Source organism: Lissotriton vulgaris, chromosome 4_1 (genome assembly GCF_964263255.1).
Source record: "Lissotriton vulgaris chromosome 4_1, aLisVul1.2, whole genome shotgun sequence".
NCBI classification, from domain to species: Eukaryota; Metazoa; Chordata; class Amphibia; order Caudata; family Salamandridae; genus Lissotriton; species Lissotriton vulgaris.
In genome coordinates, this window is record NC_141691.1 from 31,073,082 (window position 1) to 31,092,248 (window position 19,167).

General features: G+C 44.3%; 1 protein-coding gene across 1 annotated transcript in view; it reads right to left on the reverse strand.

The window, feature by feature from the left end:
- The window catches only part of LOC147718275 (nicotinamide N-methyltransferase-like), an 84,004-nt gene extending 77,176 nt beyond the window's left edge, over positions 1-6,828 (reverse strand). Inside the window, exon 1 of the mRNA XM_086966674.1 lies at positions 6,672-6,828. Within this exon, the coding sequence (XP_086822800.1) occupies positions 6,672-6,819 (148 nt within the window). The 5' untranslated portion in view covers positions 6,820-6,828. The remainder of the gene's footprint in view (positions 1-6,671) is intronic.
- Positions 6,829-19,167: the final 12,339 nt, after the last annotated feature.

The window sequence follows — 19,167 nt, forward strand, 5'->3', positions numbered from 1 at the left end:
TAAACTCTAAACTGTAACCTTACTCCAGCAATCACAGCTAAATCCTTAGGGACCTCTCTAGACTCAAGTCTCATCATGAGTTCCCATGTTAACTCCACAGCAAAAGGCACCCTCTACAACCTAAGACTCCTCAACAAAATCAAACCTTTCGTACCCACCAATGACCTGAAAATCGCAACCCAATCTCTAGTTCTCTCCATGCTGGACTATGGAAATGCCACACTAACTAGGACAGCTAAAAAACAGATGGCCCCATGAGAGCCACCCTAAACTCAGCTGCAAGAATGGTCACTGGGACCAAGAAATTCAACCACATGACCCCTGCAATACAGGACCTAAAATGGCTTCCCATCGAAGCTTGCTGCACTTTCAAAACTGCCTGTCTCACCCATAAATCCCTACACACAGGTAAACCGATCTACCTTGCAGCTAAACTCACAAAAGCAGGTCAATCAAGAAACATAAGAAGCTCCAACTCGCTCCTCTTAATCCCCCCCAAAAAACATAAACAAAATGCCCTCTCCCGCTCTTTCTCCGGGACTGCCCAAAAATCTTGAACTCTCTCGCTACCCACATCAGTACTAATCCCTCTTTCACGATCTTCAAGAGACAACTTAAATAACTTCTCCTCAACCGTCATCTCTTTGCATCTGGCCAATGACCTCAATCTATGTGACCTCTAGTACTATAGATACTAGTGGATGGACTCTATTGTCTTTGTTGTTACTCATGTTATGATGCTCTAATGTCTATGCTTCTATTAATTTTATACTGCTGTAAAGCACTCTGATACACTTCAGGTCTTGTAAGCGTTATATGAAACTCCTAAAATAAAATACATTTAAAAAAAACAATCCCTAGACAATGAATACTGTTGTGCAATGTGCTGAATACTGTTGTGCAATGCACATGTCACATATCTCACATGTGGTTAATGGTAACGATGATATTTTGAAACTGAAAAAAAATAAATAGCATAAAAAAATCTAAAAAAGAAAATAGAAACAAATTAGAAAAACTAAAAGAACAAAATAAAACAATATAATTAATTAACTAATAATTACAAGTAAAATATAAAAATTTACTGTCAAGCGTCTAATTATAAATGTATTAAGCTGCTAGTATTATCACTTGATCAACCATCCATGCAAGCATATGGCAGAGGGGCACACTGGCTGAATGCACAAAATGGTTGCGAGGCAGTGTCACATGGTCATTAAAACACAATAAACAACAATCAAGAAAAAGGTATTTTAGAACTAAGGCCTATTGCAAAAGCACCATGGCTAACTTCACAAAATAGCCACCAGCCACATGGCTAGGCCACCAGAACAAGCAGGAGGCCTGGAAAACAATGAACACAAGCAGGCCTATGGGCACAAATTCTACAAAATGGCCCCTGGGGAGCCAAGCCAAATGCTGGCCTACTATTACAAACACACTCACACACTGGTCAGACAAAGGAGGCATGCAAAAGAACACATTTTTTAAAGCAACAATGCCAAAAACAAAAATTGGCAGGGCTAAAAAGGTTTTGCATGCATAGAAAAATCAAATACCTCAAACACATATTTTCAATCCAATGCCATCCATGCCCTAAACGATGTTTAAAATCAACAGACACCACAGAAACAGTTGTTTCAAGCATCCATGAGTAGCTCTGGTCCTATTTGCTAGAAAAACCAGTGGTAGACAAGGCCACATAGTGAATCGATTCAAAATAAAAATTGCTAAATTATTTAATGCATTTGAGAAAATGCAAACTGTGCTTCATTTTTGCATGCAGAACAACAACTAGAAAAAACATATGGCAACAACAAAGAAGGCATGCATGCCTATGGCAGAAGCACACCGAAAATGGCCGCCAGCCACATGGCCAGGCCAGAACAAGAAGCAATAAGCCTGTAATGGGAAGACAATGCAGGCCTAATGCAAAAGCATACTGGCTGCCTTCACAAAATGGCCACCAGCCACATGGCCAGGCCACAAGGAAAAGGAATAAGCCTACAATTGGAAGACAATGAAGGCCTATGGCAAAATCACATTGACTGCCTCTAAAAAATGGCTCAAAAAGAAGGAGGCTTGAAAAATAATAAACACAAGTAGGCCTTTGAATACAAACTTTGCATAAAGGCCACCGGCCACAATTGGAGCCAAGGCAAATACTAGCCTACTATTACAAACATACTCACACACTGACCAGACATAGGAGGCATGCAAAACAACACATCTTGAATGCAACAATGACAAAAACAATAATCCACAGGGCTAAAAAGGTGTGCCAGTAATAACAACACACATCCAACAAAGACATTAACAAATACAGAGAAAAAAGTGAAAAACACAAAAAAACACATTTTGAATTTCAATCTAATGCCATCCATACCCATACCCTAAATGATGTTTAAATTAAACATTAAACAGATACCACCTACATCGTGAATTAAGTACATATTGCAAATTGATTTCAGAACATGGAGAAAATGTACTGAACTGTGCAAGATGGTTTCTTTATAAAAGAAGAAACATTATTTACAAAGACACAACTCACCCCCAACTGAAACTACAGGCCATCCACCACAAGAAATTTAAAAAAATCAATTAAAAGTATAAATAAAACTAGGTGCATGGCCCCAATCAAACTAATAATACCAGTTTTCCAACTTACTTTTGGAATCTCAAATGCAAACTCCTCAAATTCAAAGATATATTATGCAGCAGACAAAGAGTGCTTGTGTCATTCTTTCACACATCACTTTTTCTTTTTCTTCGCCTCTCATATATAAGTCTGACACCAATTTCATTTCTTCACGGTCATGAAAGTCACCAATGATGAACAATGTAAGCAAACTGGTAATTACCAAGCAGCAGCTCTCTTGGTTAAGATTACATTAGGTTCTTTCTGACCTTTCACTGATTTGTCTTCTTGATTGCACAAAAAAGAGCATTTGTGCTTTTGTAGATTGGCAAGCAGTGTATATTGGACAGCCGAATCCTGCTTTTATTGTCAATTTTTAGAAGCAAGACTTTGGGCAGAGATATTATTATTCTGTCCCCAGGAACTTTGAAAAGTGTTGGTGTTCAATTCCAATGAGGCCTTTTATATATTATGACCAGTAAAAACATACCTGATCAGACCTTATGCTACTGGAGGGTGGATGTGGGATTTACAGATCTTCTCCACCCCGCAGTGTGTTTTTGTCTCATTCTATGTCATAGGTTTTTGGGTGCAGTGTCAGCAGTAGTATCTCATATGAGGTCACTGCTGCTGCCTGTCAGTCACAATGGAGGAGATGAAATAACTGTGCCTTGTTGTGAGAGGAAAAGGGGATTGTATTTGCCCTTTCCTGCATCTCTATGATCACCATCATTTGGCAGCATAAAATGTTGCTTTATTTAATGTCAGTTCAGGATGTACTGTGACATAGTTAACTGGATGGTCTCCTTAAAGTGCACACTTTGCTGTGATTTGCACACCCTCTGTTCCTACCTTGTTTATGGTTACATCATTTAAAAGGTTTAATTCTTCCTGTTCCCTGGATACAGATCAGAGATTACCTTTTATCCTTTAAGTGCTTACAACAAAAGCATCAAGGGTGGACACTGATCTGACTCATTTGTTCAGTTTACGTCTTCCGTCCACATACAGGGCTACATTTATATAAAATAGTGTTGCAGAGGAGCACATCCCATCACCTTGATGTGCTGCCCTGCATTACTGGGGAATGGCAGGAATGCACAGTATTTATCCAATTCAATCCAGTGAGTTTACATTTACCCACTCTGCAGGACACACTCTCAACACCATCTGCTCCACAATTAACAACAAATCCAACAGTCACAACTATGAACTCTATTGGAGCGATGATTGCTTCATCAACTTCTCCTTCATCACAACCACTAAACACCACTGCACCAACCGCTAACTATGTAGATGCAGGAACAAAATCTTTGAAGACCAACTCACCACCTCCCTCTGCAAGACCCCACCACTGACCTCCACTGATGCCAATATCTCTCCATGCCACCTCCATCTATGGATCTATGACTATGCCAACACATTCACCCCCTCAGGGAACCCTCGTGTAAGCAGCCCTCCAAGAAAACCAGCTGATTCTCCCCCAATGTCCAAGATTTCAGGTGAACTTGTAGATAGCTCGAGAGAAGATGGAAGAGCAGGAAGACCTCATCAGGCCACACAGCCTAAATCCCACCATCACCAAACACCACCACCTTTTTAGAACCACAAAGAAAACCACCATAAATTATTGTATCAATGCCAATGTTCACAACAGCAAAAAACTCTATACTGTGATCAAAGAATTCACCAAACCCAGCACAGATACCACAGACATACCCCCTGCCAACCACTCTGCAACAATTTCACCACCTTCTTCTACAGCAAAATCATAGATATATATTACAGATTTGCAACCAGGGACCCACCCCCCTTGTCTGCATCTACCAACCCCAAATGCTACTGATCTCTGCTAACCCTTCTCAACTGGACCACCCTCAACATGAACGAGACCCTAAGGATCATGAAAAGTATGCACTCTGAAGCCCCCTTGGACTCCTGTCTCCATCACATTTTTAAACGAGTTGGCAACACTATGGTTCACACCATCAACTGCTCCATTGAGTCACCCAAAATCCCTGAAGTCTGGAAACATGCAGAGATCCAGCAGCTGCTGAAAAATACCTCTGTCAACCTGATGGGCCTCAAGAATTAAAGACTCTTCACCCCTTCCCATTCAAATTCTTCAATAAGGTCATCAACGCCCAACTTAATGAATTAATTGAAACAAGCCACACCCTGAACCCCTCCCAATCAGGCTTCAGAAGCAACCACAGGACCACGATTGCTATTCTACAGATGACATCTGCAATTCACTGAACTTAGGTGAAAACATAGCCCTCATCCTCCTAAACATCTCTGCCACCTTCAACACCATCTTTCACCACACCCTCTGCACAAGACTCCATAATGTCAGCATCCACAGCAAAACCTTAGAGTGGATCCTCTCCTACCTCACTATTTTCCTCAGAACATATAGATATTAGCTACAGAGTTCCTCAGGTTGCTCTCTGTGCCCTACCCTCTTCAACATCTACATTGGTAGGCTTCGAGCCATTGTCATAAAACACTGACTCAACATTGTCTCCTACACTGTCAACACCTAGCTGATTCTCTCCCTCACCGATGAACTTACAGCCGCCAACAGCGACCGCCACAATGGGATGAAGACAGTAGCCACCTGGATAAAGGACAGCTGCCTCAAACTTAGCCCCAACAAAACCGAAGTCCTCAGCCTGTTCTCCACTGCCTCCGCCTGGGATGACTCTTGATGGCCTGCATAGCTAGGACCCTCCCATGCCCAATGACCATGCACACAACCTGGGCATCATTCTCGGCTCCTTGCTCTCAATGAACTGCCAAATCAATACTGTCTAATCCTCATGCTTCCACATGTTCTCCCTTCTTAGGGAGATCTTCAAGTGGATCCCCAAAGAGTGCAGGAGAATGGTTACCCAGGAGCTCATCAGCAGCAAGCTTGACTAAAGCAACACTGTCTGCAGCCACATCTCTGGTCACCTGAGAAACCTTTACTGGCTCCCAATCAACAAAAGAATCACCTTCAAGCTCCTCATTCATACCTAGAAAGACCTCCCCAACACAGGACCTGCATATCACAACCACAGCATGTCATTCTACACAGACACCAGACAGCTCTGCTCTGCCCAACTTCCCCTGGCCTCTATCCAAAGGATCCACAAGCCCTTGGTCTGATGAAGATCCTTCTCCTACCTCGCTGTGGAAACCTGGAACTCAGCATCTCAGGTAATCACTGTCAATTCAGGAAGGACCTCAAGACCTGGCTTTCCAATTGAAGCTGCAGAACCCCCCCCCCCTACCTCCTGCATCTTGAAACCCTAACAGGTGACTATTTGTGCTTTTTGAGAACCTTGATTGATTGATCAAATGTGGCTCATTTCTCTGTTTTCCTTTTCCACTGGTGCCATTCTCCAGCCTAGCAACACAGCGGGCACTCATGCACCATGGTAGAAAGGTGCCTCTGTTGCATGCAGGATTATTTTTTTGTGCAGGAAGAGGCGCCATCCATCACAAAAACAGTCCTGAGAGGCTTGTTCTTCTTTCTATATGTGCTGCCTAGTGCAGCACACATAAAAGAAGAAAACAACATGAAGACAGAAAGGTATTTCTCCTCATTACACCTCACTTGGGAGGACAGAAAGATGTTGGCAGTGCACATTTCCTGGTTTACAAGTCCTCGTAAATCTGAGAATGCATCAAAAACCATGGGAGATTAGTGGGAACACCAATGGCTAAACACCCATGGAAAGCCGTGCCTGCGTAGAGTAACACAAACTTGCCAGTATTTGATTACTGTAATTAATGTATTAAATATACATTTGTTTTACTGAGCAGATTTAATGAAACAACGAACACGCCCAAAGACAAGTCACTCAAACTATATCTTACAGGGCTCAATGCATATCCAAAGAGCATATCTTTGAAACTAGTAATAATTCACACCTTTTAGGTGGGTGACTGCATGTTTATATCCCCAGACTCCATGTGTGAATTACCAGCAGGATTCAGAGATGTTACGCATCTGGGAATCAAGTGGGGTATAAATGAATCATACCTGATGCAAAGGTTTTGCACAAAAGAGGAAAAATCTGATTACTCGTATCATCACGGAAGGCAGATTCCTTCCCAAAGTACATCTCCATTAGCAAGGCGGGTTCCAAATATTGATCGTGAAGCTCTTTCAGCTGAGAAAAGGAAGCCATTCTATGCGATCCGTGTAATCAATCCTTAGGTCTTCTACATGCAAACCTGTTTTATAGCAAAATGTTCTAAATTGTAAACTAAGGGCAAACAGAGAGAAGTTAAGACACAAATATTACGCACCTTTTCAGACATTCATCCCTTTTAATCTTTGCCGACCTACGTCTGTTTACAGTTTCTTACAGATTTAATTAGTTTATTGGTATTCATCTTTTTGCTAATGTTGACACTTTGAAGCGTGGTACGTTTAATGCGACTGCTAACAGAAAGCTGTGCACAATAACAAAAACAGTAAGAACTATAGTTGGTAAATCCATTATATTTCACAGTTCAGACTGTTTAGTGACAATTGTTTTAGTTACAAAATATGGCTATTATTTTTTTATTGCTTTAGCTGGGCTTGTTTGCAATCTCTTTTTGCAATTTTAGGTAGCCTTACCTGTCTTTCAGCATGTTATGATAAAGAAAAATTAGCATATGCACTAATAATCCATTCATAAAAGCAAATTTGGCACCAACTATGGGCCTGATTTTGATGTCGGGCGGAAAGCCGCCGACTGGTTGTCGGAGGCTTTCTTCCCAACATCGTAGGTTTCAGTTTGATCACCATATTAGGATGATGGCATTTGGAGTGAAACCTGAAGGGGCATTCTGATGCATGTCAGGAGCCACCATGATAACCTAATGATGGCGGAGCCAGGCTCGGCTCCTCTGTCGGGATTATGATGCCATTTTCCATGTCTGCCTTTCCAAAATGGAAATACTGTCGGAAAATGTCTTTGGGGGCCCTAGCAAATACCCCTTTCCATCACGCCCTTTGCTATGCGTCCTGGGGGCATTAATGGTGCCCCCTTAAACATCCCTGTACCATGTGACAGGCACCTCACGATTCTTGCCACACGGGGCAGGTTTGTTTGAAAACATCAATTTCCCACTGGCCGCTTGTGTTGTGGGCCTTTTTACCCACTGCACAAGTTCACATTGGGATATGGATATTTGCGACCGCCCAAATCCAAATCCGGCGGTCAGAACTGCCAGCCTATGGTTGGTCAGTTCCAGGTTGCAGAATTGTCGGACGGATGCAAGCAAAATCAAGTATGAAGTCATCCAAGATGGCCACCGGAGCAGGAGCCTGCTAAGAGCTCCTGGTGACTGGGATCCCTCTAGTTGGATTTATGCCTGTCAGCGCCCACTGCTCCGTGGAACCGAATTCGTGAGAGTAACAGGATTGCAACCAGAATCTTTTATTTCTTCATACCTTGTCCGGTGGAAGGTTGGAGCCACCCGTCGCAGCCTGGGTCAGCTGGAGACATCACCACTCTCAATGGACGTCTGCTGAACACTGGAATCGGATGTCCCGAGCCTGCGGAGGGTCGGCACTCTGAAGCTCCGCTCTGAGGCTCCCCCGGCACCGGATTGCGATCACGCGAAGGGCTCTTGCCCCCGACAAGTCTCGTGCCCACGGTGGATTGTGGAGCGATCTGAAGCTCACCCCCTCCCCCACCCCTGCATCGGAGCAGTGGATCTGCTGATGGGCTCCAGCGCTGGACGAGCCTCGAGCCTCTGGAGGATCGCCGCTCCAAAGCCCTGGAGAGCAAGCGGATGCCCGTAGTTGGTGACAAGCGCCGGTTATCTGGCGAGCAAAGAAGAAAAACAGCAAACTCGGCGTGCGTTCCACCGATATCAAAAATGGCCGCCGCAGTGGAACGCATAACTTTGTAGCCGGGAAACCACCTCCAATGACCCCGCAAGGAGTGCTGATTACCGTGTATGCTCGGCTGCACCAGAGCACATACGGTTCGATACTGGTCTGAACTGTGTAGATGAGGTTTCTGAGAGCCTTCACTGGCTCCTACCCTGCGGATCATCTGCCTGCACTGGTTCACAGCAGAGGACTGAGCAGATGAGTTTTCTGAGAGCCTGCCTGCACTGGCTCCTACCCCGCGGATCATCTGCCTGCACTGGTCACAACAGAGGAGTCCCAGAGGCGGCAGAGTGGCCCCCCCTCCCGCCCGCTCCAAGGCGCAGGCCGCTGGTTGCTGTGCCTGGACTGGCCCGGGGACGACGGCGGACACCCCCTCCCGCCCGCACCACAGCACAGGAGGTTGGATGCGGGACCGGGAAGGACGGCGGTTGAGTGGAGTCTGCCCCCGGCGGCACCGGAAGACGGATGTGAAGGTGTAGCGGCGCTGGGGAATTGCTGAACTGGGCTTTGGAACCAACGAGAGCTAGAGGGCCGACAGGAGCCGGCCCCCACCGGGAGTGGATATCTGTCATTGAGTTCCCCACCACTCAGGGAAATACAGGTTTGGAACATCTGTTGCAACTCTTGAGCTCACGTCCCCTGGATGGCCTGGAGCCCTGAGGCAAACACACAGCACATATAGCTGCAGTCAGATCAGTCTGCGTCACACCTGGATCAATTTACAAAAGGGGGTGGTGATGAACAGAGTGTCTGAATTGAGCAGACCACTCTTACCCAGTCCAAGGATCAGGGCTTGATCCATCACCGTTATTTATCTCACTGCCCCATCCCAGCTCAGAACCTGGCTATATGCAAATCAGTCTGTCCCTGGCCCAGTGCATCATGGGAACAGGGCAGACTAAACTACCAAGCCAATTCTTTACCAGAAAGGAGCCAAGCTACCGGGGACCGGTTTCTGGCATTTCAGCCTCTTCGGCCCGGCTTGCTTGAATCCTGATGGAGCAGTGAGAAAGGGACTCATGTCTGAGTATACCCTGCCACACCTATAGTGGCCAAAATCGATTTACAAAAGGGGGTGGTGATGAACAGAGTGTCTGAATTGAGCAGACCACTCTTACCCAGTCCAAGGATCAGGGCTTGATCCATCACCGTTATTTATCTCACTGCCCCATCCCAGCTCAGAACCTGGCTATATGCAAATCAGTCTGTCCCTGGCCCAGTGCATCATGGGAACAGGGCAGACTAAACTACCAAGCCAATTCTTTACCAGAAAGGAGCCAAGCTACCGGGGACCGGTTTCTGGCATTTCAGCCTCTTCGGCCCGGATTGCACCATCAGGATTCAAGCAAGCCGGGCCGAAGAGGCTGAAATGCCAGAAACCGGTCCCCGGTAGCTTGTTTCCTTCCCAGTGTAAGAATTGGCTTCTGTAGTTTGGTTTGCCCTGTTCCCATCATGCACTGGGACAGGAACAGACTAATTTGCATACAGCCAGGTTCTGAAACTGGGATGGTGCAGTGAGCTAAAAAACGGTGTTGGATCTAGCCCTGATCTCTTGACTGGGTGAGAGTATTCTGTTTAATTCAGAGACTCTGTCCCTCACCACCCCTTGTTGTAAATACACCTGGATCAAAGCATTGCAACCACAAAAATTCTGCTGGCAAGCTCAACACGCTTATGGAGGCATAAGGTATTTATTTCACCCCACCCGCCTGCTCACATTTTTAGACTACCTCCTTTGTGCAAAATGGCTGGGGCCATAAAACTGCTCACATTCTTAAACTACCTCCTTGAGCAACATGGCCGGGGCCATAAAACTGTAGAAATAAATCCTCTCTGGTACCTTTGATGTCCACGAGGCTCCACAGCTTTAACTCCCCCACTTTTCCCTCCCAGCAAGCTATGATACGAATAGAAAGTGAAACGGTCCTTCTCTGAGCTCAAAGTAATAGCAACAGACAAAGGACCAATATTTCTATCTCCCCTATCGGTTCGGACATCTTAGTCTGTCTATCTTTGGGCGACCATCATGGACTAGTCATTTCTACCATCGACCTAAAGACCTAAGGCCTCTTAGACTACTTTTATCGGCTGCACAAATCACACAGCTTGGTGGTTTCACGTCGGATTCTGATAGTCTGCCTTTTTACAGTGGTATTTATAAATATATTCCTAACTGTATCCAGCACATTTCACTTTTTCTGCACCTATTGCTACCCATATATTATTGCCTTTTACAGCGGTATTATATTTTATATTCCCAATTGTATCTTGCACGTCCCACTTTATCGTCACCGGTAATGCACCGTTTGCTACCTCATATATTTTTTGCTGCTCACTAATGCCACTTGTTGTTTCATATAATTTTTGTGTGCAATTGTATTCTGTCACTGACTCCTGTACCTTACATATTCTTGACTACTCACTATTGTCACCTTCGATTTAGGTATTTTCATGGTCTGCACAGTTATTTTATTCCAGTTTTCTGTCAGTATTATATTTCTACTTTGTTCTGCACTTGTTTATAACCTACATCAAATGCACTCCTATTCCTATAATGTACCGACGAATATCTCGCATAGACTTGTCACTTGATGTAACCTGCACTCATTACACTGTTCCTTCCCGTATACACTGATTACTACCTCATATTTGTTAGCTGCTCATTGGTGTCGCCCCTGCTCCATGTAACTTACAGTCCAGTATTCTGCGCCCATATATCTTTATTGTGCACCCTACACTTGTGCAACTTGCACCCATCTCAAGTGTTAGCCTTGTATGCACCGATTACTACCTCAAATACCTTGGCAGCTCCCTAGTATCACTTCTGATTATCTCACTAGTATTGTCTGCATCTGTACTCTGCGTATAGCATTATTGTGCACCCCACATTTGTGCAACCTGCACCCTTTTCAAGCCTTATTCCTGTAAGCACCGATTACTACCTCATATACTGGGCTGCTCACTAGTGTCACTTTTGGCCCACGCAACTGTTTATGACAGTGCACCCTCCCTCCTACACCTACCTAGACTGTCCTCCCATCATGGAACCCATTGGCAAGCACACATATAGAATCAACTACCCACCCTCACTCACTAAAAAAGCCGCTAAACGCTTTAAACACAACTTCCTGAGGTCCCACCCTGAAACTCCCTTTGCAGACACCTACTTCTCACCAGTCAATGGTTCACTGAACATTGATATCATCTTCCACACCACACGCAGAGCCCAATGGAGAAAAGCGTTCCACACCTTACTCACCGTCTCCACCTCCAGGAATTTCGCGCATGGCCTAAAACTCTCCATCACACCATCCCAACTCTTCCCGGGCAGAACCACCATCACTATATACAATAACGGGATTATCCTAATTCAATCCACAGACAAGAACCTGGAACTACTAGACAACCTGTTCCCCACGTTCAAACAACACCTCGCCAATCATCGGACCCCCACTCATAGCACCCTCAGTCCTATCCCCCTTGAATTCACAGCCCCCAACCACAACCCTTCTAACATAGCTCAACCCCAAAACGACACGCACCTTCCCTCCACCCCCGGCACCTTAGACATTCACCCACCTAATGTAGCTACCTCGCACTCCGCAATTACAGACATAGATCCCTCACCCACACATTCCAGCGGCATCCCCTCCCCCCCACCAACTTCACCTTGTCCTCCTTTCATACCACACCCATTCCTGTCACCCCTGATACCACAGCCTCAAACCACAAACATTCTAACCTAGCCCAGCCCCAAAACGACATGCACCTCTCCTTTACTCCCGACACCCTAGTCATTCACCCACCTACCGTAGCTACCCCACACCCCTCAAGCACAGACATAGATCTCTCCCCCTCTTACACCAACCACCTCACCCCTTCCCCCCACACACCAGCTCTCATCCCCATTCCTCTCACCCCTGATACCACAGCTCCCACCCAAAACGACATGCACCTCACCTTTACTCCCGGCACCTTAGTCATTCACCCACCTACGGTAGCTACCCCACACCCCTCAAGCACAGACATAGTTCTCTCTCCCTCATACACCAATCACCTCACCCCTTCCCCCCACACACCAGCCCTCATCCCCATTCCTCTCACCCCTGATACCACAGCTCCCACCCGCAACCCGCCTAACCTAGATCAGCATCAGACTGACACACACAAAGGCAAACCCCACCCTTTATCCCCCCCATTCTCAGCCCCCACTTCCACCCATTAACTAATCACACAGAACACACCACCTCCATCAACTCAACTCCACCCCCTCAAAAAAGAACCATCTACAATCCCACTTCCCGCCCAGTCTCACTCCCCACTACCCAACCCCCACCCCCTTCACCACTAACAAACGCCCATCCTCCACCCTGCACTCTCCGCCTACCACCAATACTCTCATCCACACCACCAACCTCTCCCTTATGTCATCCACGCCCGACCCTCCCATCCCCACCTCCAACACATTTCCCACATTGGACTACATTACGGCCTCCCTCCTCCAGCTCAAAGAAAACATGCACATCATCAAGCAACAACTACTCTGTCTATCACACTCCAGTCACCCCTCACCCAACACCCTCCACCAGATCAAACAAGACATTCACATCATCAAACAATTACTCAGCACACTCCCCAGACACCCCTCACGCGCCTCCACCATCACCACCCCTCCCAACTGGTCCTCCACCCGGGCGGCGAACTCTCACACTCGACTCCCACCGCACTGGACCTCAATCCCTGTTCACAACTGCCAAAACCGCTCCTGCAACCCTCTCTCGGACCTCGACACAATCACCCTCCTCCGCTCCTACGACTCAGCTCCTCATAGCAACACACCCGACACTCTCACTGCCATTCCTACGATTCACTCCAATTCCCTTAGACCCCCCACACTGAACAACAGAATTGCTATCCATAGTAACCTGAGTAAAGTCCCCCTCGTTCTAGAACCCCCTTCCACCCTCGACACACCCCGTCTCAAATGTACTCTACTCAACTGCAGATCAGCCGCTAGACACTCCTCCGCTATCGCTGATCTCATCCTAAAATTGGATCTTGACTTAATCATCATGACTGAAACGTGGCTAACAGAATCTTCTACACCTATAATGGACATTCTGGTTCCCCTGAACTACCACATCACTAGACTTGACTGGTCTGGAAATAAAAAAGGTGGCGGAATCGCATGTATATACAGGAGCAACCTCTCTGTCTTGAAAGTAACCTCCCCTTCCCTACCCTCCCCAACCTCCTGTGAATACATCTGCCTCGATATTATCAATGAGGGCAAACTGATCTGCACTCTTCACGGCGTTTACCACCCACCCGGCGACAACCTTACCTTCTCCCAACAAATCATGGATATGATCTCAACCAACTCCGGGCGACAACTCACACAAGTATACCTTGGTGACTTCAACCTCCACTGGAACGATCATAATGATGCGGTGGTAAAAGGTCTGAAGAATTTCCTTAACGCCTTTGACCTCACTCAAATTTGCAACAGTCCGACACACGAGAAAGGCTCTATTCTCGACCTTATCATCTCCAAAGAGGCCTCTATCCAACTCGAATCCATCCAACCCTGTGACTGGTCAGACCATCATATTATCACATTCTTCATCAATGAAAACGTTAAATTTAACCCTGTTCAATCCTCCAGGCCCAGAGTCTGGAAAAGAGACATGAAAAAACTAAACTCAAACTCTCTGCCTCCCAACAGCTGCAACTTACTACTTCCTCCCACTGGCGTTAAGGACGTCCAATCCTTGACTGATCACTATCTCAACACTAGGACCTCAATAATTAATGAAGTCGCACCCTTGCAGCTAAAAAAAGCCTCCGCAAATATTTCCAAACCCTGGTACGACGGGAGTCTCAATGACGATAGACGCGCCATGCGAATGGCAGAGTGCACCTGGAGATCAGCTCCCTCTGCAATGAACCTAAAAACCCTGAAGAAAAAGAGAAATGCCTACTTCAGGAAAATAAAACGCTCAAAATCAGACTTCTTCAGCCGTCAGCTCGACCAAGCCAAAAATCGTCCGAGAAAGCTGTTTGAGCTTATCAGAACACAATCCATAAAACAACCCCAACTTCTCAGCACTATGTGCGAAGCCCCCTCCTGCGAAGACTTCGCCTATTTCTTTATCCAAAAAACTGACAACATAAATAATGATCTCCTCATTGACGCAAGCCTCTATTCCAAACCCCACTGCATAGCACCCACTAAACCAAAAAACAATGCCACTTGGTCATCCTTTGTCACCTACACGGAAGAAGAAATTGGCAGACTGCTCAGCACTCTGAAACCATCCAATCACCTCACGGACCCCCTTCCTGCTAATGCTGTCAAAGTCCTTACCCCGTCGCTCCTTCCATTCTGGACTAAAATCATTAACAGCTCACTTCAACAAGGGACCATTCCCGACTCCCTCAAAGTTGGGCAAGTCACACCTTTGCTAAAGAAACCTACAGCCTACCCCTCTGACCTAAACAACTACCGTCCCATTACCAATATTCCGACTGTTGCCAAACCTTTGGAAAAATGTGCACAAATACAATTGACTAAACACATTACTCAGTTTGATCTCCTCAACTCTCATCAATCAGGCTTCCGAGCAAATCACAGTACTGAACTGCAATGACTCACATAATTGACGACGCCCTTCAAATCCTAGATCATAACGATACCTGCCTCCTCATCCTCCTTGATCTCTCCTCTGCATTTGACACCGTCAAACATGAGAATTTACTCGAACTATTAAACACAAGAATGGGTCTATCTGGAACTGTGCTCAAATGGTTCACGTCCTTTCTGCATAACAGGTCACAGAAATTCAAGAGCAACAACTTGATGTCCTCACCAAGACCTGTATCGCTAGGCGTACCACAAGGATCCTCCCTATCCCTAACTTTGTTCAACCTAGTTATGGAACCTCTCACCACCTTGCTACAAGAATCCAATGTACACTTCCACATGTATGCCGATGACACCCAACTTTATCTCAAACTACAATTACCCAAAGACATCACGCTCTTGAATTCAACGATCAGAAGCACCCAATCCTGGCTGGCCGCTAATCATCTCAAACTTAATGCCCTTAAAACAGAGTTCCTTCTGATCTCACCTCCCGCGAAGATCACTACCGAACAAATGTGGCTTAAACACCTTACGGCACTCAATGTTCAACCCACCATCGTGGACTCAGCAAAATCTTTGGGCATAACACTTGACACCAATCTCAGCATGCAGGAACACATCAACAAAGCAACTAATGGAGCGAACTACCAAATCAACACCCTTAGGAAACTTAAACCCTTCCTTCCAGCCAAAGACTTCCAAACTGCGGTACAATCACTAGTCATACCTCGAATAGAATACGGCAGCACCGCCCTCTGCGGTCTCCCCCTAGCTACTACGGCACCCATAAGAGCCTCTTTAAACGCTCCAGAGAGACTCATCACTGGATCAAAAAAACACTCACACATTTCCCCTGACTTCAAATCCCTGAACTGGCTGCCTTTTGAAGCCAGAATACACCTGAAAATCGCTTGCTTGACGCACAAGGCTGTCCACCTGAGCTCACCTAGATACCTCGGCCAGAAGCTGACGATTTCTGGAGGCTCCAGAAACACTACAGGCACAAACAATCTTTTGCTAAAGCCTAAAAGATTACGCAAGGAAAAAACCTATAAACGCTCTTTCTCAGGAATGGCTCCCAGGATTTGGAACTCACTCCCCCCTGAAACCAGGCTTATCCCCTCTACCATACTTTTTAAGAAAGAAGTAAAAGCGATCCTCATGGCTAAATGCACTTGAACTACTACTAGGGATTAACTTCAAAGACTCGATACTGATCTGTACTACTTGTTCGAACCCTTTGCATTTTTTGTTTGACTTTGAAATTGACTTACTTGACTGTTTATGATATCACTTAACTGTACTTTTAACACTATTGATGTATCTGTTTATATATGCTCCCCTCCTCTGTAAAGCACTCTGATATCTGCGAAGATCTTGTTCGCGCTATATAAAACTTTCAAAATAAATAAATAAATAAAATTTGTTTGTGAACTGAATCAGATTTTTTTTTAAACCAACCTATATGCTTGGATCACGAAATCATCACTGGTGGACGGAAGCTGAAGGGCCTGCCCTAATAATAATTAGTTAGGCAGGTTGCAATATGTAGGTCCCTGTAATTGTCTGCAAACACTGTGGCCTTTAACGGACAGAAGATAATTGTTCCTGTAAAGCATTCTCAAACATGACACTTTTTACAAAGCAGCCTAATGGAAAGAAAGCTGTACAGTGGTTTGCTCCACTGACGCAGCAAGCACCATCCCAAAATATTCCCTTTGAAAATCTGTTATCATTTCCTTGAGGTTTCAGTAACTGGTCAATAGTATGTGACAGGAATTGCAGTTACAAGCCATCGACAAATCTGCTAAATTACACAGTAACAGTGTGTCACATGATTTCGACTCCCTTCACATGCTCATCCTGTGAGGAGGCAAAAAGACAAGGTGTCAGGCAAGGCAAAGTATTAGAGAAAAATACTGTAAAAATATTCTGTCAGGAACATCAAAGGTAAAAATATTGTTTTTAGTTGTTTTTAATATAGTTGTCATAACTATCGATGTAGACAATATTGTTGTTTACAATATTGTTTGTAAGTATATAGTTTATTGTAGTGTGTATGAGTGTAAATGTTTTTTTTTATTTATTTGTTATTCAGTGATATACCTTTTAAATCATGAAATTCTTGACATTTTTATTTTGTTATTGTACTAATGTATATACATTTTTTTTCTAGTAGCCAGATATTTGGTTTTAATGATTAACGGGTGAGGAGACTTAAAACAACACTATATTTTAATTTGAATTACAAATTAATAATTTTGAATGCATGCAAATTCATATTTCTGAAAATTCAAATGTATTTTGTAATATATTATACATTTTAATATGTTAAATGCATTTTAATTACATGTTGATGACAGATTATGTTAATAATATTCACAGTGCCTATTACTTTGCCGGCGGAAGGTGCGATTTTCCAGAATGAATGGAAATCCTCAAATTATATTTTTTAGTGTATTTTTCTACTTTTAAATATGTACAATCTTTGTATTGTTGAGTACCATTCTCTGGGGAGTTAAGAGGGGGCACTCATCTACACTTTGTCTGTTTCTGTGAAGTACATGCTTGCAACACGTCCTATTCTACCCGGTCTACTGCAGGATGTCTGTTGCTGTTTGAGTGAAGGGAGTATAACGTTTTCAATTCCTGCATGCATTGACCATTTTGACTGAAAGCATTCTAGTTGCTTTCCGCCCATCCACTTATTTAAACGGACCATGGTGCCAACACGCAGAGGGGGCACCTTTGCCATGCCAAAGGCAAGTCTGTCTGCACCCGTCCATGCCTGCCTATCGCTCTTTTTGGTTATTTAGAAGCCCTGTTTTGCTGCATAACCTTCCAAAATGCAGTTACCCTAAATGTAATCCATACTGGTAGGAGAAAACAGGAGAACTGTACCTCTTCTAGGATAGACTCTATGCATTTAAATAAAATACCTATAGATAAAGGTCATATTTCTTAGTCACGCCCTGCAATTTCTCCCATGTTAAATTGTCTTTATCTAAATGCCAGATCTATTCCAAAACTTTTGATAGAATTATGGGACATACTTATTCAAGTCCCTTGCTGAAACATTTTGCAGATGAGCTCCACTTTTCAATATATGATTAACTGCATAAGAAATCCCAGACAAATCACTTTCATACAGTAGATGAAACAAATACGGAATGCATTGCCGAAACCTTGGATCTTCAGCAAATAATCTTAAAGTCCGGTATTGTGCTGCAGGATTTTGAACTGGTTAGATCGTCATATCATCCACCACGACCTGTTGGAAATAACTGTGGAAAACAACAAGCTTCGAAACTTTCTTCCCATACACTAATGGGACTTCCTTTAGCTGCTTTCATTTGAAACAAGCCAATAGCATTCCCCATTTCTTCTTTGGAATGCAAAGGATGAACAGTATAATGTTCATATATTTCTTCACTTCTAGACACATCAACTTTTTCAATTTGGCCAACTGAACAATCACTGTTTTCTTCTTTAGCTGTATCCTCTGCTCCAACACTTACATCTTTATAGTACTCATTGTTTTTGACCAAATACAACGTTGCCTTTTTGACTTTCCACTAAATCTTGCCAGATTTTCTTACTCTTTGTCAGAACCCCATTAACTAGAATAACCAGGGGATCCTCTTCTACTCTTTCTACACCAATTATATCAATATTTTTCTTGACATCTAGAGGCAAATAAACAACTCTTCCCTTTAATCCTCTTTGTAAATCTGTAGGAGGTAATTTCCCTATCTTAGGCTCCATGCGAACAATAGCTTGAAAAGGATGGACACATTGAATCAAAATTGATTCATAAGTATTTAAATCTATCAATTCAGAAGGAATATCTATCAACTGAAGATTATTATGAGCAGCTCTAGCAGGCATTCTATTTTCATTTAATTTTTTCAAACAATAATTACATATACGCTGATCAAAACTCAAATCAAAAGAATTCTCCACCAACAAATAACTTACTAAATCCTTCCATTCACTATT